Source organism: Panthera onca, chromosome C1 (genome assembly GCF_046562875.1).
Source record: "Panthera onca isolate mPanOnc1 chromosome C1, mPanOnc1 haplotype 2, whole genome shotgun sequence".
NCBI classification, from domain to species: domain Eukaryota; kingdom Metazoa; phylum Chordata; class Mammalia; order Carnivora; family Felidae; genus Panthera; species Panthera onca.
Window position 1 is genome coordinate 209,804,656 of NC_138346.1, and position 20,201 is coordinate 209,824,856.

General features: G+C 59.3%; 1 protein-coding gene across 2 annotated transcripts; it reads left to right on the forward strand.

Moving 5' to 3' along the window:
- The first annotated feature begins 1,103 nt into the window (after nt 1-1,103).
- Nucleotides 1,104-20,072, forward strand: FAM131C (family with sequence similarity 131 member C). Of its 2 annotated transcripts, none has more exons than XM_060621143.3 (7): nt 1,104-1,216; nt 14,144-14,259; nt 15,283-15,318; nt 15,578-15,671; nt 17,813-17,995; nt 18,268-18,378; nt 19,187-20,072. In XM_060621143.3, the coding sequence occupies exons 2-7, from the start codon at nt 14,176-14,178 to the stop codon at nt 19,468-19,470; spliced, it is 792 nt and encodes a 263-aa protein (XP_060477126.1). In that variant the 5' UTR covers nt 1,104-1,216; nt 14,144-14,175; the 3' UTR covers nt 19,471-20,072. The 2 variants fall into 2 exon arrangements, with proteins under 2 accessions (XP_060477126.1, XP_060477125.1); XM_060621142.3 differs by lacking the exon at nt 1,104-1,216 and adding an exon at nt 1,475-1,821.
- The last annotated feature ends 129 nt before the right edge of the window (nt 20,073-20,201 follow it).

Here is a 20,201-nt window from a genome sequence, read left to right on the forward strand (position 1 = left end):
CCCGGAGGCATCCGGGGTGACCTGGACAGACTGTCCCTTCAGAGCTATCCTCCCTCAGGCCAGAGTTGGGGGGCGGGGGCTGCTCTGACAGGGGTGGCACATGGGGGGCTCTGAGCACACGTGGCTGAACATAGCACTGACTCTAAGGCTGGCACATCTCTCTTGTTCACACCAGCACATAGTAGGCACTTCACGCACATTCATTGAATGAAGATTCCTCAGGCTTCCCGTGGGCGTAGAGAAACTTGGTGAGGCAAGAACGCATCACACCTGTGTTCACCGTCACTGTTACTCATTTTTAGCCCTGAGTACCTACTATGTGCCGGTCATTCTGCCTATATTTCTCATTCATCCTTACAGCAATCCTGTGAGGTGAGATTTTTTTTTTTTACCCCCCAATTAACAGATAAGAAAACTGAGGCTCAGGGAGGTGAGGCAGCTTGCCCCAGGTCACACAACTTCGTGTGAACTGAGCCAGCATTCACACCAGGTCTGCTGACGCCCATGGTTAGAGCCACTCTCCATCCACACCCTACTTCAGACAGGGCGCCAGGCCTGGGGCTGGGGGGGGGGGGGAGACAAAAAGGTCAGCGCCCTCCCCCACCCCCCTGGCAGTCCCGCCAGGCCCAGACCCTGCCCTGCCAGAGGCCTCCAGCTCCAACCCACGCTCATGCCTCAAACCTTATTCACGCCTCACAACCCTGCACGGCCATCGCCAGGTGTTGGAAGGGAGCCAGCGAGGCTGGCTTCCTCACCTGAAAAAGGTGCCCAGGTAGGTGTAGGTGTAAAGACGGGGTGAGATACGAGTGCAAGTCAGCGCTTCAGACACTGCAGTGCTGGTGCAAGGGAAGGTTCGCTCAGGAGCTGGGTGTGTGAGTGTGTAAGACGTGTGCAAACGCGGATGGCTGCATGTGTGTGCTAGTGCATGCGAGCTCGTGTCTATGAGGGGGTACGGACGCGTGGGACACGCGTGAGCGTGTGCGCGTGAGTGAGCCGCGGTTGCCCCATGAGAAGGGACCCAGGGCTGAGAAGAAGCCCCGCCCAGCCTCTGTGCCGCCAGTGGGCCCGGAGGAGGAGCTGACCCTCAAAGTCGCCTCCCAGACTAAGGGACCTCAGGCAAGCCTTCGGTGAGCCTCAGTTTCTTCCCCTGTTCAATGGGCGGAGTGGAACTGGTGTTACTGCGCTGCGCCAGGCGTCTGGTCCCGATTAAGTTAAGGTTGCGTGCTTTGTGCCCCAAATCCTGGAATCTCCGCGTCCCCGCTGCCGGTCCCCTTCCCTGACCTTCAGCCCCAGGTGGCGACGGGTGAGGGTCAGAGGCTCCATCCCCTCTCCCCGGCTCCCCGCCGCTCGCCGTGGCTCCCTCCCTCCCTCCAGCCCGGGTCACCCCGCACCCCCGCCGCCACGCCCCGCCCCGCCCCGCCCCGCCCCCGTCCCGCCGACCCCGCCCCGCCGACCCCGCCCCCCAGCCGGGGCTGCGGCCACAGGTGCGCGCCGCGGGCGGCGCCGGGCGCTGGGGAAGGGGCGGGGCGCCCTGCGCGCGGCTCTGCGCTCGCGGGCTCGGGGCGCGCGGTCCCCCGGGTCCCCCCGCCCGCCGTGCTGCCCGCGGCTGGCAGGAGCGGGCGCGGCGCGGGAGGCGGCGGCGGGCACGACCCGGCGGGAGCGACGGGGAGCCGAGCGGAGCCCCAGCCCCTTCCCGCCCGCTGCGCCGGCGCCGCGCGTGAGCCCCGGGCCCGCGGAGAGATGAGCGCCCGGCGGCCCGACGCACCCGAGGCGCAGCGGCCCGGCCCCGCGGCCCCGTGATGGGCTCCTGCGTGTCGCGAGGTGAGGGGGCTGCCGGCCCGGGTGGGGGGTCGGGGGCCCGGGGCCCCAAGCCGAGGACGCTCGCACGTCCGCTCGCCGGCTCCCGGGAACCTGGGGGGTGGGAGCGGGGGCTGGGGGGCGACCCGGCCTTCGCGACCGGTACCACCCCACGCCACCCCACCGAGCCCCAGGGGACGCGGTGCCCCGGGAGGACGGGGGAGGGGGGCAGCGCGGGGAGAGCACGGGGAGGTCACCGCATCCCCAGCCCGGCTTGGAACCACACCCAGGCAGGTGGCTCGGAGCGGGGTCGCTTCCGAGCCGGCAGCCACACACCCCCTGCCGTGTGCTCTGAGGGGAGGGAGGCTCCTGGTTGCTCCTGGCTTCTCTGGAGAGGCGGTGGGGACACCAGGGGAGCAGGCCGACTCTCCTTCCCACACTCCCCCAAGGCACAGGCCTTACTTGCCCGACGCGGGCACTTCTGTCCCCTCACCCCAGGCCCCTGTCTTCAGGGTCCCGGAACCCCACGGACAGCAATGGGTTAACGGACATGCACAGGTTATGAAGAAGGTATCCCTCCCCCCACCCTCATCCCTACGCCTCGTCCCCACCCCCATCCGTGGTCAGGGGACTGGAAGGGACAGAGACAGCTGATGTTCCCAGGAACCCCTGGGCCTTTCTTTCTGCCTCTGAGCTTTCGGCCCTGCCCTGGCCCCCTCTGCTCTCCTGCACTTCCCAAGGTGGTACCCCAGGAGTGGGGAGTGAACTGCCCGGAGGGGGTGGCGGTGGAGTCCTGCACAGAGCAGGGGGGCTGGAGATGGGGGAGGGGGGCATAGGGGGGTGGAAGTGACTGAGGCCTTGGCCCCAGCTCTGCAGACTGAGGCCAAACCCACTGACCCCAACCACACAGCCAATAGCTTACTTTCAGGGGTTGAGGGATGAACATGCACTGGGGAGGGGCCGCACAGGCCCTGGAGGGGGTCTTGTCCTGGGGGGGGGGGGGGTGCTGAGGAAGGAGCGCAGCACCCCTCCCCCATCCTCCGGCCTCTAAGGAGCTCATCAGTCCAAGTGGGACGTTCAGGTTAGTAGCTTGGGGTGTCTCAGGAGGGTGTCAGGGCTGGGATCGTGGGTGGGACTGAGGTTGTGCGAGGTTCACAAACTTATTCATTCATTACGCTGATGTCAGCGCGACACCTACTGTGCGTGCTGGGTGGGCATCTAGCGGAGATGGGTCCGGTACAGCGTCTGCCCTTGTGAGGCCTAAAGCTGGCCAGAGGGGAAGGTAGCTTCAAGGGTTCCGGGAGAGTATTTAAGATCCTTGAGGACTGATAGCCTCTCAGTGCGTTTCCAGAAACCAGAAGGCTCTGGGAAGGCTCTGGGTGTGGGGCAGCTGGGATCTAGTGTTTCCTTGGTGACTGTGTCCTTTGCACATCACTTGGCCATCCCGCGCCAGGGACCCGAGTGGACCTGTCTGTGAGCTGGAAGGCTGCAGACCCACTGAACACAGCACAGGGTCCAGAGAGGAAGAGATTCCTGCCAAGGTCCTCTGACCCCCCCCAACCAGGGGCTGGCACCCTCTGCCGTGCCTGTCTGAGGTCACACAGGCACCCTTCCTTCTGCGGCTTGGGCTCCCCAGTGCCCCCGCCAGATCTAGCTGTGTGTTCTAACCTTGTCTGCTTCCTGGGGCTTACAGCCCCAACATGCATGGGGCCAGTTGGATGAAGGTCCGAGACCACTTGAGCAGAGGACAACTGTGGTCCCAGGGACCGAAGCACTAAGTGGAGGCCACCCAGCCTCTAATTGTCATTACAGCTTACCAGGTATTGGTTGGAGCATTTTAGGCACAAGTAGCTAATTTGGGGTGGGTACTATCGCAGAACCCATTTTGCAAATGGGGAAACTGCTCAGAGGGGGAGTTGCGTGACCTGAAAATAGCTGACCCTGTGCCCTTCGCCTCCTGCACCACACCCCCAACCCGTAGCCCGGGGGGGGCCTGGCCTGCTCCTCTCCAGCTACAGGCTTCCATGAGCTTCCGAGTGTTGTTCTCTACACCTGCACCCAGCGCCAATAACAACCACTGTCTCCAAGCACTTCGCTGTGCCTGCTGCGTAGCCCTGAAGCCAGGCCAGGGATCGCGAGCCTCGTGCTATGCCCATGCTCAGCCCAGAGCCTGCACCCAGGTGGGGCCGCCCTAGCCAAACCCGAGCCCCGGGTACAGGCCACACCTGGCAGAGCCTCCCCATAGCAGCATGGGGCAGCACGTCCCTTCTCTGTGCCAGGCCTGAGAGGTCAGGACTGCAGACTGTGGAGCTGGCCAGCCTAGGTTCCCATCCACACCATTCACTAGCTCTGTGACCTCAGCAAGTTACTTCACCTTGGATGTGTGTCTCAGTGCTCTCATCTCTAAAATGGGACTAATACCAGTATTGATGTCCTAGGGTTGCTGGGCGGGGATCAAATGACTTAATTCCTGTAGAGCACTCAGACCCAGTGCCTGGCAGGAAGCAAGCACTCATAAGTGTTACTGTTTGTTTCATTTGAAATGTTTTGTTATCACCGAGATAACAAAGAGACCCTCTTGTCTGGGAAAGGGGAGGCCTCGGAGGCTTCCAGCCCCGTCCTGCCCTCATGACTGCCCTGTGGCAGGCATTTGAGGTACTGAGGACTTGGGGAAAGTCATGGGGACCAGAGTAAGGCAACAAATGCTATTTCCAGGAGCTACTTTGTATTCATCATCTACTAAGCTACCATTTATCAAGGGCTTAGCCTCACCCCGGCTGAGCCTTTACTCCTCTGACCTAGTTTGTCCTCATTCAACCCCGGGAGGGGAGACACGGGGCTCAGAGACAGGAAGTCTTACCTGAGGTCACACAGCCAGGACACTGAGAGGCAGGATTTGAATCCAGGTCCGTGGTAGCTGAGCACCTGAGGAGGGACCCCTTGCCCTTTGCTTTCCAGTGCATGGCCAGTGCTTAAAAAAAACACAACTCTTGAATAACTCACGTGGTTGGGGCTTTGCTGCCACCACCGGTGACAAAGTGTATGGAGCAGGGGGGTTAATATCTGCCTCCCTCTCTCCCGGCTGCAGGTTCTCTCAGGGCCGCCCCATGCCCCTGGCGCCCCTCCGCCGCCTGCCCCTCCTGCCCCAGCCGTGTCCTCCAACCAGCCCATCAGCCTCCTGGCCTCACCCTGGGGCTCTCAGTGCCCTGGGCCCTGGGGTGAGGGCAGAAATTGGAGACTGAAGCCTTTCTTCTGGAAGGTCAGACATCTATTATGCCTGGGAGAAGGCTCCAGCTCTGAAGGGGCCGGCCAGAGCCACCCACAGCGCCCAGGGCCCACTGACCACGCCCCCGTCCCAGCCCCTCAGCTCTTTCTCACCCTGGCCCTTGCAGAGCCAGTGAGCAGTCCGACATGGGCACTGGGGGAGACTGAGGAAGGAGTAGATCGGGCCTTGTTAGGAGCTCACTGTCTGAGGAAAGAAACACAACCTTGCCCGTGGAGTAGTCTAAGTGGGGAGGCAGGGCATGGACACACACACATACACACACACACATGCAGAAAAGCTGCTTGAGGAGATCACCACTGGTTAGTGGTTTGAGCACAGTCTCTGGAATTTCAGACTGATCTAGGTTTGAACCCCCATCTCTGTTCTTATTAGCTGGTGACTTTGCAGAAGTGATTTAACTTCTCTGAGCCTCAGTTTCCCTGTCTGTAAAGTGGACATAATAGTATCTACTTTGCAGGATTTTAGTGAGGGTTAAACAAGAGATAATGGATGAAAAGGCCTAGGACGGTCAAGGCCTAGGCCCTGAAAAATAGTAGGTGTTCAATAAATAATGGCAGCAAATTACTGCAGGCCAGACTTTGCTCATTAGGGCTAATACAGCCGAGGCCAATCTAGGCAGGCTGCCTGGAGGAGGTGAGGCTAGCACAAAATGAGCTCTAGGATAGCTCATCAAAGAGACTGAGCCACAGGATGGCTGAGGAAATGGAAAGGAGTTGAGGTGTGTGGGAGGTCCTAGAGAAGGGCCCGTTGTCTCCCTCCCATCCTTGGTTGGGGAATGGAAACGGACCCCCTTGCTCTGCATCAACTCACTGATGAAGTTACCGCTGTGGTCCTGGTGACCTATAAACAAATGTCCTGGGGAGCAGAAGGGCACTTTGTCCACTCGAGGCCAGGCCTCTGCCAAGCTCAGAGCGACAGCCTGCTGTCATGGCAGTGACTCACCAGGCAGAGAGGCCAAGGGCTCACTCCCGGTGGCCTCCCTCTGCACAGTCCCCACGGTAAGCTCCAGCCCTAGGGGCAGGACCAGAGGTCACTGGTGGTGACCGCGATCTGTCCACCCGCTCCGGAAAGAGGATCTCAGGTCTGAGAGGGGAGAGGGACAGAGCAGCCACCGTTTCCGGAGTGTTTGATGTGACGGGTGCCTCATCCTCGGCAACCCTTCCCTGAGGATGTGGGGACTCTCAGCTCACAGGTGAGAGCCCACAGCTCACAGGGGCTGTGACGCATCTGGGATTGGACCCGGGGCAGGGACTGTAAAAGTGTTCTCCTCAGAGACTAGGACAGGGCCTGGACCTCAGCCGGCCAGCAGCACGCACCCGGGGAGCCCCTGGCTGGAGGACTGCACTGTGCACTCAGCCACAGGGGTCCTGAGGAGCTTAGAGCCCAAGCTTGGCGGCTGTGGGGGGGGGGGGGGGGGCACGGTGAGGACCTTTGCACCCCGGCTGCGTATCAATTACTGTGTGCTTGCTTGCTTGCTTTTAAAGTTTATTTTTATTTACTTTGAGAGAGAGAGCAAGTGGGGCTGGGGCAGACAGAGAGGGAGACAGAATCCCAAGCAGGCTCCATGCTGTCAGTGCAGAGCCCGATGCGGGGCTCGAACCCACGAACCGTGAGATCATGACCTGAGCCGAAACCGAGTTGGGCCCTTAACAGACTGACCCACCCAGGCGCCCCTCCTGTGTGCTTTCAAGAGGAAGTTTACCCTCTCTGGGCTGCTGGGAAAGAACGGGGTTACTTTGGGCCCTCCCTGCCCTCCTGGGGTGCAGAGCCCTGGGAGACACTCCAGGGGCAGATGGCAGCCACAATGACTAATGGGCTGGGATGAGAGCACCAAAGAACAGCTAAAGGGGCTAGATGGCTCCGAGGCACGTGTGAGAGGGAGCTGAGCTGCAGACGCACCCAAGGAGCAAGCAGAGACAACCAGGGTGGGAGCTTTGCAGCAAGAGGGGCTTAGGTTAGACATCAGGAGGAACTGTCTGCAGAAGATTGAGGAGCTGGTGTGAGAAGGCAGGAAGCATCCTTGGTAGGCAGGAGAGAGCGCTGGCTGAAGGCACAGGGACAGAGGACACGTCTGGATGACACCCCTCTCCTTGCAGGATCAAGATGGCCCCTTCCAAGTTGCTAGGGCAACCAGAGGCTTGTCGCTGCTGTGGCCAGGGGAGGTGGGAGAGGGGGCAGGTCTCCAAAGGGGCCTCAGGCCTTGAGGTCAAAGGAGTAGGGTGTGGACCCGGAGAGGAAGGAGGGCCCCACCACTGCCTCGGAGAAGGAGATGCCCACAGGAGCGGTGGCCAGGGGTCCCCCCAGGCTGTCCCCAGCCCCCACCCCACATGAAACACTGTGTTTTTCCAGTTGCTGGTGGTGACGAGGCTGCCGGTCCCAGCTGGGCGAAGAGCAGCCTGTGACTTCACCCTGGGCTGCTCCATTACCTGACGTCTCCATGGCAACCAGCCTGTGACATCACGGGGCCAAGTCCTCAGGGGGAGAAGGCAGCTTTGGAGGAGGCTCCCAGACGCCAACTGAGGCAGGGGGCAGGAGAGCCGGAGAGGGGCTGAGAGCCAGCAGCCCTCCAAGTCCACCTTGGCCAATGACCTTGCTCAAGCCATGTCTGCTCCAGGCCTTTGACACGGCCTAGCAGCTTCCTCAGTGCTCAGCTCCCCTTACTCTCCAGTCTGCAGACCACACAGTTTTAAAACAGCTTCAGGGACGACCAGGGACCCCTAGAAATATTCCGGCACCTCTCAAAGTTCCCCGGGACAGCCTGCAGCCAGCACAACTCTGCCTGCACCCCGGCAGGCCCCTGCTTATGCACTCTGGAATCTTAGGAATGGCCACTCTCAGACGTTTTTGACTGGAACCCGTAGCAATAAATGTATTTTGCATCATGACCTAGCACACACATAGAGAACTCTTACCACAGGTGCGTAGGCACACTTGTGTGGGCACATGCGTGTCTGTGCAATTTAAAGTTTCATGGGGCGCCTAGGTGACTTGGTTAAGTGTCTGACTTCAGCTCAGGTCATGATATCACGGTTTGTGAGTTCGAGCCCCACATCGGGCTCTGTGCTGACAGCTCAGAGCCTGGAGCCTGCTTCCGATTCTGTGTCTCCCTCTCTCTCTGCCCCTCCCCTGCTCACACTCTGTCTCTCTCCTTCAAAAATAAATAAACGTTAAAAAAATAATAATAAACTGAAGTTTCATGAAACAATACTTAACCTGACTCCTCCGTAGGTTCTAGTATTTTCTGTCTTATTTTATCACTTTTTTAACAGACTCTTTTTTTTAAGTTTATTTATTTTTGAGGGGGTGGGGAGTGTGTGTGAGCAGGGGAGGGGCAGAGAGAGAGGGAGAGAGAGAGAATCCTAAGCAGGCTCCATGCTGTCAGTGCTGAGTGAGACACGGGGCTCAATCTCACAAACCATGAGATCATGACCTGAGCTGAAGTCAAGAGTCAGATGCTTAACTGCCTAAGCCACCCAGGCACCTGTATTTTATTTTATTTTTTTTTATTTTTAAATGTTTGTTTAGTTTTTGAGAGAGAGAGAGAGAGAGAGAGAGTGCACACACAAGCAGAGGAGGGGGCAGAGAGAGAGAGGGAGACACAGAATCGGAAGCAGGCTCCAGGCTCCCAGCTGTCAGCACAGAGCCCGATGTGGGGCTCGAACCCATGAACTGTGACGTCACGACCTGAGCTGAAGTCGGATGCTTAACTGACTGAGCCACCCAGGTGCCCCTATTTTATTTTATTCTTTAAAAATATGACCTAGTAAGTGGCTTGCATGACCCACTGAAGGATGTGCCCCTGCTTGAACGCCACCTTGGAACACGGTCTTTGTACCCATGGAGACTCTGAAACCCAGAGAGGGGCAGTCCCAGCTTAGGGACACACAGCCAGGACTCGGGATAAAGGGCAGGATGTGTGGAATGTTCCCGTGTGCAAGCACACGGCTCGGCCCACACTGCTCTTGGCTCCTGGGTGATTGAGCTCTGAGTTCAGGGCGTGGGAATGTCAGTCCTGACTCTGCCTTCCTTTTCTCCAGTCCTGCTTCAGACAGGCTCATTCAGACCTCCCTCAGCTGCCCGCCTGCACCCGCCTCTGGGCCAGTCTCAGGGGATCCTGAGTCCCGTCCAGCGTGGAGGGAGACTTTCACCTCACACCCTACTTGGTGTTCCCTTTGGCCGTCCAGTCAGGACTGGCCGCACCTGAGGGCCACAGCCTGCTTTTTCCTCTGCTGGCCTCCCTCCTCTCTCTGGGTCCCATTCTCCTCTGACACGTTGGGGTCTGGCATATGAGGAACTTGTAGAAAAGTGGCCAAGATATTTTTATCCATCTGGAGTTCTAGTGATCTCTGTTGGCTCAAACTGGCTCACTGTTGAGGCCAAAAAAAAAATTTGTTTTTAATGTTAATTTCTTCTGAGAGAGAGAGAGAGAGAGAGAGGGAGAGGGGCAGGGAGAGAGGGAGACAGGGAATCCCAAGCAGGCTCTGCACTGTCAGCGCAGAGCCTGATGTGGGGCTTGAACTCGTGAACCATCAGATCATGACCTGAGCTGAAATCGAGAGTTGGACGCTTAATCAACTGAGCCACCCAGGCACCTGTTGAGGCACCTGTTGAGGCAAAATTTAGTGAGCAATGTGCAGGCCCTGTGGCAGGTGCTGGGGCTGTGGTGGTGAATAAAGCTGACGAGGACCAGCCTGTAGACGGCTGATGGTCTACCGAAAGACTGTGAATAAGGAAAGGGACATATAATGTGTGGTGATGGGCACCATAAGATCACGGGGTAGGAAAGGACAGGTGTCATTAAACAAAATGGCTGGAGACCTCGCTGAGGTTCTAACATTTGAGCAGAGACCTGAATGCAGTGTGGGAGTGAACCTGCGGCTATGTGGGAGGAGAGAGTTCCAGCTGAAGGAACTGAGCGGCCAGTGCAAAGGCCCTGAGGCAGGAATGTGCTGGGCGCGTCTGAGCCATCAGTGTGGCTGGAGTGCAAGAGGGAGAGAGAGGGACGTTGAGGTGGCAGGGGGACCACAGGTCCCAGATTAGCATGTGTGAGTTCTGCCAGGGGCCACCTGGGGGGCCTGCCCACTGCAGGGAGGTCTGACCAGGTTTGACCTCTTCCATTCTCAGCCCAACTCCCTTGACCCCTAAAGTTGCCCACCTTCCAGCCTCTGAGGCCTGGGGTCCCCTTGTCCTTCATGCAGCCCTCTTAGGGGGCACCAGCAGAAGTCAAACACGGTCCCTTCCTCAGTGTCCTGTTGACCCTTGAGAAACTCATAAGGCAGGCTGCTCCACTCCTCTTCCCGGCCCAGCTGTCTCTCCCCAGCTGTGCAGACACCCAGCCAGGGGTGGGGCGGGTGGGTAAGGATGCCGGCCTCTCTTGTGCAGGCATCCCAGATTTCTGAGAGCCCCCTCACTTCACTTGTGAAGTCAGCAGCGTCAGAAGGGTGGTGCATGGCTGGGGTAGAACAGCCTGTCTCAACCACCTTGAAGAGGGTGTTTGCTTCCCCTGCCCTTGACAGTGGCTTTCTTCCAAGTGGGGTACCCGGTACGTCTGTTCTGCTTTGGATCCTGGTAGGCAATACCTAGAGAACAAGAGCAGTCAACTGTCCATTCTACAGATGAAGAAATGGAGGCTCCAAGAGGCAAAGTCAAGGTCCCACAGGTAGTAAAGGGCAGAGTTGGGATTTGAACGGGGCGATCTGGCACCAGAGTGTCACCCAGTTGTCTCTGGACCAGCTCCTCAGGAGCAGACCCTGGAATGAGGATTTGGGTGCAACTGGTGTATGAAGGAGATCTTCCAGAGGAAACCAGTAAAGGAACGGAGAGAGCAAGGCGGAGGAGAGGGGCCGCAAAGGGTCTGTCGCCCTGCGAGGGTGGCTGCAGCCCCATCCCGCGGCGGGGACTCTGAGCTTTTCAACCCCAAACAAAGGGTCATAAACTCGCCTCCGGTTGCCAGAGAGTGGCTCACCCGAAGGAGACACGGTTGCTGCCAGTTGGGAGCCAAGCCCATGGGGCAGGGGCTGTGAAGGCGCAAAAACAGGAGGAGAAAGCCATCCAAAGGCACAAGTGAGGCCAGTGGAGCACTCATGCTGTCCTCCGGCTCCCCATCCTCCCCTCCCTGCCAACACCTCCGAAAGCCCCCTAGTCACACTTCAGCCCACGGCCCAGCCCTGCCTCTGGGAGCACCTGATACCTTCCACCTCCGCTTCCTCCAGGAAGCCCTGCTTGCTTCCACGCCGTCTGCTCTTGCAGACTAAGCCAGAGAAGGGTGGTGGGAGCCAGCGTCCAGCACAGGGACACTGCAGGCTGGGACCAGCGTCCTGCAGAGATCCCCCTCCCTGCCACGGCCCAGACACCCCTGCTCCTCCAGTCTCCCAGATTCCACGGTTTTGTGCAAGCTGCACACCCCTCCCTCTGCCCACAACACCTTCCTCCTGGCACCCCCTCCTGGCTAGCTCCCCCATCCGCGTGAGGAGTCCGTTCCATCATACCAGGAGAGGGGGTGAAGAACGGGAACACTCGTGGGTGCTCCTGCCCCCCCCCCCACCGCCCATCAGCCTTGTGTTTGAACGAGGGGCTTTGGGACTGGTTTCCATGCAACTGGGAGCTCCCAGAGGGCAGGGATGAAGTCTTAATCCCGCCTCTGTGCCCAGGCGCTTGGATGGTACAGACGTGTATTAAATGGATGCTTAGTGGGAGAAGAAATGAATGGATGCATAAATGAATGAATGAATGAACCAACTAGAATATCAGCTCCATGAGGGCAGAAACCATCTCCGTCTTGCTTGTCATTGTTTGTCAGTGTTCCTGGTGCCCATAACAGAGCCTGGCACGTAGTAGGTGCTCAGCTAATGCTTTGGAATGCATCAGAAAGAAATGCTTACTCAAGTGAATGTAAGGGTGTTCCCAGTTACCCTCTGGAGGTGGAGTCCTCTTCAGTTCAGCCCAAGAATTCAGTCCAGCAAATCCTGCTTCTTCTTCATTTCAGCCTGTCATCCCTTCAGCAATTTCTGCAAGCCTACTATGTGGTAGGCCCTGAGAATGCATCACGATGGGACTGGTCCCTGCCCTCCCACACATGCTTTTAGCAGACAGCCTGTGCTAACTGCTATGGTACAGACAGAGGTCATTCCACAGTGTCGACAGAACATCCTCTGGGTGCCAGGCCCTGTTCTCTGGTCTTTGCTATGGTCTCTGCTCTCATGGTCTCGCATTCCCAGAGGCACCGGACACTTCAAAACACAAGAACGTCAAAGAGTGTCAAAGAGTGCCGGCTGCTGTAAAGGAAGCTTGGCCCCGGGGGCAGGGAGGGCCCCCTGAGGAGGTGACCTTGAGCCGAGACCTGAGTGACACGGTTCAGGAAGATCTGGGGATGGTGTTCCAGGTGGAGGGGACAGCAAGGACAAAGAACAAGTGGGCCATTTGGGGAGCAGCAGGGAGGCCAGAGTGGCGGGAACAGGGACCAGGCTGGCGTGCAGGGTGAGGGGCTGGCTCTCCCGTCAGGTTCAGTGGAAGGAAGCCAGCGGCAGGTTTTCAGCAAAGGTGCAGTCCGACCTGTAGCATCCCTGTGCGGCGGGGTGGAGAGAGGGCTGCGTGCCAGGAGAGGAAGCAGGAGGCTGTGGCCCTCTTGCGGTCCAGGTGAGAGAGGGTGATGCCCCCTCGTGGGCAGCAGTGGCGGGGATGGAGACGGGTAAATCCGGAAGGGAGGTTGGAGAGAGAGCCAGTAGGGCTTGCTGGTTGGGAGGGTTGGGGGAAGGCAGCGCGGAGAAAACTGGATTTTTGGTTGGTACAGCTGGGTGGACCCTTGCATCATTTTCTAAAATCGGAGAAGTGGAGGAAGATGGGCCCGAGTTTCCTTGAGACACCTGCCGGGCATCCGTGAAGGGAGTTGGAAATTCAGTGTGGGGCTCAAGCAGAGTCAGGGCCGTGGGTGTGAATGTGGGCGGCAGCCGCTCGCTCTCCGATGAGATGCCCTGGGAGAGAGGAGGGAGATGAGGAGGGGCCGGGAGGGAGCCCGAGATGGGCGTGGCTTGAGAGGGAGGGAGGGGCTGAGAAGCCAATGAACCGCTGGGCTGGGCCAGGTAGTCAAGGGCTTTCTCCGGAGAGGCGACCCGAAGAGGGTGGAGGAGAAAATGGGAGTCCGGGAAGTAGAGGTCGAACACAACTCTAAGCGTGGCCTGGAAGGGGTTGGAGGAGTGGGCACGGAGCTGGGGGGAGCTGGGGTCGGGACCACCACACCGGCGGCCAAGAGGCAGACAGACAGACCGGACGATCACAAGAGCAGAGAGAGAGAGCAGAGCTCCTGGGTGGGGGTCAAGGCCAGGTCCCAGTCCCTGGTTGGGACGGCTGGTCTGGGCTTGGCTCGGATGGGGTAGGGATAGTTCTTCCTCTGTCATAGGAGGGAGAGCAGATGGTGTGGGCAAAATGCGGGCGGGGTAATGATTTGAGGTAGAAAAATGGGGCCAGGATGGAGCCTGCCGAAGGCTTCTGGATCTCAGTGAGGGACGAGGAAGAGCCAGAAGCAGGGCGTGGGGTGTGGGTGCCAGGGTTGCCGGTTGGAGAAGGAAAGACGCCCGAGGGAGTCCGCCTGGCAGGAAGCAAACTTAGCGGTGATGGGAGACAGGTAGAAGGGTCCCCAGACGGTGTCTTGTGCGAGGCCTGTGACTTTCTCCAGCGACATGCAGGTCCAGGCACGGAGCAGGCAGAGGGGAGACTGAACACGGTTGAGACTTGAGGGCGTCCGCGAAGGAGAGCTCAGTTCGCAGGCTGGGCCAGGGCTGGGCCGGGAGGGGAGTGAGGGCACCAGGGGCTAGTGGAAAAGAGGAGGGGAAATGGATTGGAGGTCTCCATGAGGTCAAAACTTCTGGAGTGTGGGTGCTGGAATTAGGGGAAACGGAGGAACAGGCAGATTGTCTCCTCATCTGCCATGGCCTTGGGTCTCTGTTTCCTACAAGATGACAAGGGATGATAATATCGTAGTGCCCATCTCTCGGGGCTTGAACAGGCCCCATAAGGAGGAGAGTGTGCGGTTTTTCTGAGTTCCTCCTGTCATTGTATTTCCAGATCTGTTCACAAGTGCCCACAAGGACTGCCCCATGCCCCAGGGCACGGGTCCTCTGAACCCAGACTTGCCCTCCAGCCATCCCCCTGCTGTCGCTCCAGACCATGTCACTGGCAAGGTAACTGGTCACCCTTCATCCCCACCTATGCCCTGGTTCCCAGAGTGTCCCCTACAGCTCCCCACAGGGAGCTGAAATCTTTCCAATCTTCCCTTCCTGCCGCACTTGGCTACTTCCTGTGGGATCAGAGCCCCCAAGGTTTGGTACTCAGTTGAATGAAGGTCTGGGTCACCCTGGGCATCCAGGACCTGGACCTGGGTTGTTTAGAAAAGAGAGTCCTGCCCTGGAGATTTTCCCACCCAAATTAACTCAGTCTTGCAGATAACAAGCCCCCCCCACCCCCTACTACCAGCCCACCAGCCCTTAGCAGCCTGCATTGCCCTCTGGAGGGTAGAGTGCCATTCTTTTTTTTTCTTTTTCTTTAAGTTTATTTAAGTAATCTCTGCATCCAACGTGGGGCTCGAACTCATAACCCTGAGATCAAGAGCTGGGTGCTGGTTGACTGATCCAGCCAAGCACCCCCAAGGAGTGGCATTCTTAGTCCGGATGCATTAGGAAGAGCTTGCTGGGGGTCTCAAATCTTGCTGCATAGTTTCCACCCCCACCCCAGAGGTCGTGGCTTGAACCTACCTGTTGATATAATTATTATAATATATATATTTTTAGGGCATACACATGCTAAGTGTCATGCTGGGCACTTTACATCATGTCATTTGCCTCACGACAACCCGTGAGGTAAATGGTAGTATCACCCCTTTACAGAGGAAGAAACTGACGTTCTGGGATGTTAAGGCATTCGGCTAAGCGTTCCCAGGTGCAAAGTACAGAGTCAAAACTCGAACCCCGGTCGGATCTAGGTCCTGCACTCGCTGCCTTGCTGGCAGAGCCACCATTGCCTGCCCCCCGTCCCCCGTCTTTCCCCGCACGGCAAGGGAAACCAGGGCACGACCCAGGAGTAGGCAGACCCCGACCTCGGAATACCAGAAGGCTGACCAACACCACCGCCCCGGGCTCCAGGACCTGCGCCTTCTGCTGGCACTGTGTGCCAGGCCCTGCCTGACCCTCTTTCTCCTCTCGTTTTAGGACAAACAGATGGATTTCTGTTGGGATCCTTGGCAGGTCAGTGCGTTTGCCCTTCCCCCCGGTCCAGCCAGCCGCAGCTGACACCGTTGCCCCTCACTGTGCAGTGCCCAGCCTGAACACCCAGTCCTGCCGGCCCTGGGGGAGGGGGGCCCTGACGAGAACAGCGGGGTGGGATGGCCCTGTGGGGGTGGGCACAATCGCTCAGGGAGGATGCCTCGTGGGGATGGAAGTGGGGAGGGGGGTGCCCTCTGGCAGGTGCAGGGGGGATGTCATCTGGCACCTCTCTTCCCCGCAGAGGTGCTTCCAGACCACCAACGGCTACCTGTCTGATTCCAGGTCCTGCTCCAGCAACTACAATGTGGCGGCTCTAGCCACCTCGTCCCTTGTGGGTAGGCCCCGACTGCCCTCTCCTGCCTTGGAGTTAGCATGTCCCCCACCCCTGGACACTAGCCAGGGGGAGGGCAGAGCTGGGCCGCAGAGGGAAGGATCGCAGCCCCGCCCGAGTCACCATTTTCCAGATGCCACGCTCCGGGCCGGGTTCGGCCAGGGGTGGTGACTTGGTGCTCCCGACCCGCCCCCCCACCCCCCGGCCGGGTTAAGTTGTTGGGGTCTCCCCGAAGCCCTGAGGAGCGGGCCCCGAGTCTTCAGATCTCTTCAGCAGATGCAGTCTGCCCATCACCCCCGCCTTGGGTCGGGTTCCCTAGAAGCAGAGCCCCGGACGAGGATTGTGCGAGTGCTTTATTGAGGGGTAGTTCTCGAGGACAGTGTGTAGGAGTGAGGGCAGCAGGGCCAGGGGAGGGAGCCCAGCAAAGAGGGGGCTGCACGAGAAACCGTTCTCGGCCTGATACCCCCGGGGAGCTCAGGAGCACAGACGAACCGCTCCCGGTGCTGGCGGCTGCTTGGATATCACTGCCCCCCGTTGGTCCCTTGTTGCCCCTGGGAAGGCTCTCCAGCCTCCAGGGCGGCTCTGGGTGAGGCCGCTCCCCTCAGCCAAGGGCAGGCTCTGGGGAGGGCTGCAGGCGGGAGGCAGTGGCAGCGGGGAGGTGGGCGCACAGGCCAGCACGGGGTCTGCCTCAGGTCGCCCAGAGCACACCATCCAGGCCGTTCTCAGCAGGCCAGCCTCTTTGCTCACAGGTCTGTCCCACGTACCTCAGGCTCACGTCTCCTTAAATCCCTCACGGCCCTCACGGCCCTCCCTCCCTCCCTCCGTTTGCCTGGACGCTTTGCCACCTGAAACCCCTTCCCTCTGCAGGGGCCCTGCGGGGGCCTCTCGAACCACCTCCTGCAAAGACCTTTGCCGGTTGCCCGCACATCTAGCTTGGGGAGGGGGGGCTCTGCCTTCTTCCTCGCCTCCGTCCTCCCCGTTTTCTCAGTCTTATGGCTCTGGTTTCCTTGGTGGATACCCCGTCTTGCTTAAATATTGCTGTTCCTTGCGTCTTGGCTCTGAGACCCCAGTGACTGTGTGCTCAGCCTTGGTTCAGAGAGATGCTGAATCATGCCTGACAGCCCTTTCTGTCAACTTCCACATCCAGCCAGTCTCCTCCTGAGAACCCCTCAGGCCACCCGCATCCCCCCCCCCCCCAACACTGTCCTGTCTCTTGCTTCCCTTCAGTGGTATCTGACAGAGCCTCATCTCCACCCTTGGCCCCTTCCCTAACTAGGATGCTCTTCCTAAACAGCAGATCTAACCTGTCACTCTCCTGCTCATTACCCTGCTGTGGCTCCCCATTGCTAGAAGGAAAATGTCAGAGTCCTGAGTCTAGCCCCTGAGGGGCTCTCCAGCCTCTTCCAGTCTTAGTGTTGCCCCACATCTCACCCCTGGTAACCCTGGAATCATGCCAGATTCTTCCATGCCTTCCTTCCCATCTCATCTCTGAAATAGCCTCCAGTCTTGCCTTCTTCTGTCCAATGCACCTACAAACCTACCAACCTACCTGTAAGGCTCAAACCCCAGTCCACCTCTTCCAGGAAGCCTACCTGGTGTACGGCATCCCACGCAGGTCTCCCCTTCAGCAGAGCTGGCACTGGGCTTGGCACAGGGGACGCTCTCCCAGCACTTATTAATTAATGCATAAAGGGAGAGGGCCGGGTGGATCTCGAGTGGATCTTTGGGTGGATCTTCTGGGGCAGAAGGGTCTAAACCTGGTCAAAGGGAATGAAGGGTGTGGCAGGTCTGGGGAGGAAGCACCAAGTGGAGGGGAATATTGCCTGAAAGCAGGATGCTGGGCGGGGGGAGCGGTGCATGAGACCTCCACATGAGTGGGGAGCATCTAAGTGAGGTGGGGGGCCTTGGGGCTTGGGGCCCGTGGGGTACAGAGTGGGCAGGGGGACTTGCACAGATAGGTACAGGGCTTTGTGGGTATGAGGCTGTGAGGACGCGGGGCGCTGGATGAGTACACAGCGATGAATGATTGTAGGGCATAGGTCATTGGGTGGGCCTGAGGCACTGGGGGGCCCGGGGTAGCGGGGGTAGGGCCCTGAGCTGGGTTCTGTGTCAGAGCGGTCACCCAGCTGCCCTCCATGCCCCCAGGGGTGGTGCAGAGCATCAAGGACCACATCACGAAGCCCACGGCCATGGCGCGTGGCCGCGTGGCTCACCTCATCGAGTGGAAGGGCTGGCGTGCCCAGCGGTCGGGCTGGGAGCCATCCCCGGCTGAGGATGAGCATTACTGTTGCCTGCCAGACGAGCTGCGGGAGGCCCGCTTTGCTGCAGGTCAGAGGTTGGGGGCGGGGGAGCATGGGGACGGGACCGTCGGGTCTCTGGTCCTTAGGGGACCGAGGGTCACCACGTGGGCAGTGTCTAGGCAGGGCAAAAAAAAAATGCCAGGGGGTGGACGGGGCATCAGGTGGACGCTCTGATCACCGGGGCCTGGATGGACAGCCAGCTCACTGCAGAGTGCCAATGTGGCCTGGCACCGAGGCCCTGCCCCCATCTTCTGCCGTGTCCCTGCTGAGCTGAGTCCCGCTGTCCTCCGCCTCCCCCAGGGGTCGCCGAACAGTTTGCCATCACAGAGGCCACACTGAGCGCCTGGTCCTCGCTGGACAATGAGGAGCTTCACCCCGAGAACAGCCCTCAGGACGTCGTCCAGCTACAGGGTACCTCCTGGGCCGGCGCTGGGCGGGGCGGGAGGAGCAGAGCAGGGCCTGGGTGCCTGCCCTGCCACCAAATGCACTGTGACCTCGGACAACCCCCCCGCCCCCCTCCCCTCAGCCTTGGTTTCTGCGTCTGTCCAATGGGGCTGGGGATCCTTGCCCTGCCCACTGCCCAAAGAGAGCTCTAAGTGTAAAGGAGAGAAGAATAATAGTAATAATGCATCGTGGGGATTAAGTGATTACTGTGTTAAGTGCGTATTGTATTATCTCACTTAATCCTCACGACACCTCTACGAAATAGGTCCTGTTATTATCTCAGGGAAACCGAGGCACCAGGAAACTTGCCCTAGGTTACACAGCTAGAGGCATCAGAGCCAGGACCTGAACCTTAATCCCTAGCACAACCAACCAGTCTTCTAGAACCCCAGGTCACCCCCAGTTACTGCTTCAGCAGGGCTTGGTCCTGGGTGAAGCCTGCATACCAGCTACTTCATTTAATCCTTCCTCTGACAGCGAGGGGAGGGAAGGGAACGGAGGCCCGGGAAGAACACTGTCCCAATTTTCAGAGCGCAGGATGCAGATTCGAGTCCAGGCGGCACGGCCTGCTTTTACCTCCTCCACTCATTCCACCACCCCTGGAACCCCCAGGGAGAAACAGGGGCTCAGAGAGGTTCAGTGACTTGCCCAGGGTCGCACAGCTCAGCAGTGACAAAACACTGGCCTTCACCTTCCCTCACACACCAGGAGAGGGTGAGGAGGGGGTCCGGGACTCCATTCCTCATGCCTCCTCCCCCTCCTGTTGGTTTTCCAGACCTAGAGAACGTCTACCTTCAGGACAGTCTTCTGAGCGGCCCCTCCCAGGATGACAGTCTTCTGGCCTTCTCTTCCCCTGGCCTCTCCCCCGATGGCTGGCCCTCACCCGATGAGCCCCCCATCACAGCTGCCGACCCCCAGCCCCCCAGCCCTGAACAGCAGCATCGGAGGCGGCTGCCTAGGGGCCCGGGGCCTGAGGGTGGGGCCCACCTGCAGGGCTCCCTCCCCTCAGTGGACAGCATCTCCCTCTCGGAGGAGGAGGACGAGGTGTTCTACAACTGAGGTGGGGGCTACATGGCTCAGAGCCTCCTCATACTGTGACCTTGCCTGGGGAGGCAGCCCGGGCATATCAGGACGTCGGGGTCTGGGCTGGGCGACTCTTGACCCCTCAGGGCAGGCAGAGGGTGGGTGCAGAAGGGATGGGGGGGGGTCAGCACTCCTTGTGGACCACTCTGTGCCTCCGTGGACCTGCCCCAGCAGTGGGAGCCATAATCCCCCTTCTCCCTTCTTTACTTGGCTCAGGTGGGCACCTTCCCCCGCAGGGTTTCTGTCATCAGTGGGCTCAAGGACTCTCAGCACACACCAGGGCAAGCTGCCCAGAGGACCCTGCAGCCGGGCCCCCAGGCAGACAGACACAGAAGGGCCTAGGAAACCCACTCGGAGTGGGACCTGGGGCCCCTGCCCTGACCCCGGGGCGCAGTCCTTCCCCCTCCCTCTGTGTTCGTGCCCCCCTCCCTCAGAGGTGGGACAGCCTCTCTGGTAGCTAAGTGTCTGTTCCTCAGCTCCCTTCTTGAGAATCTGTCTCTGGAGGGTCTGTTCATCCCTCACTCTCGGAACCTGCTCCCTGAACCCCTTCCCTGCACTCTGGAAGGTTCTCTGCAGACAATTAAAGCAGTGGATTCACCCAATGAACTTGGCCTGGTCTCTGGGGGAAGGTGTGTCCTTGGGCCCCTGGGATAAGGGGGTTTTAGAGGGATTTGTGGGGGGGGGAGGCCCTATGCCCTGCCCCTCCC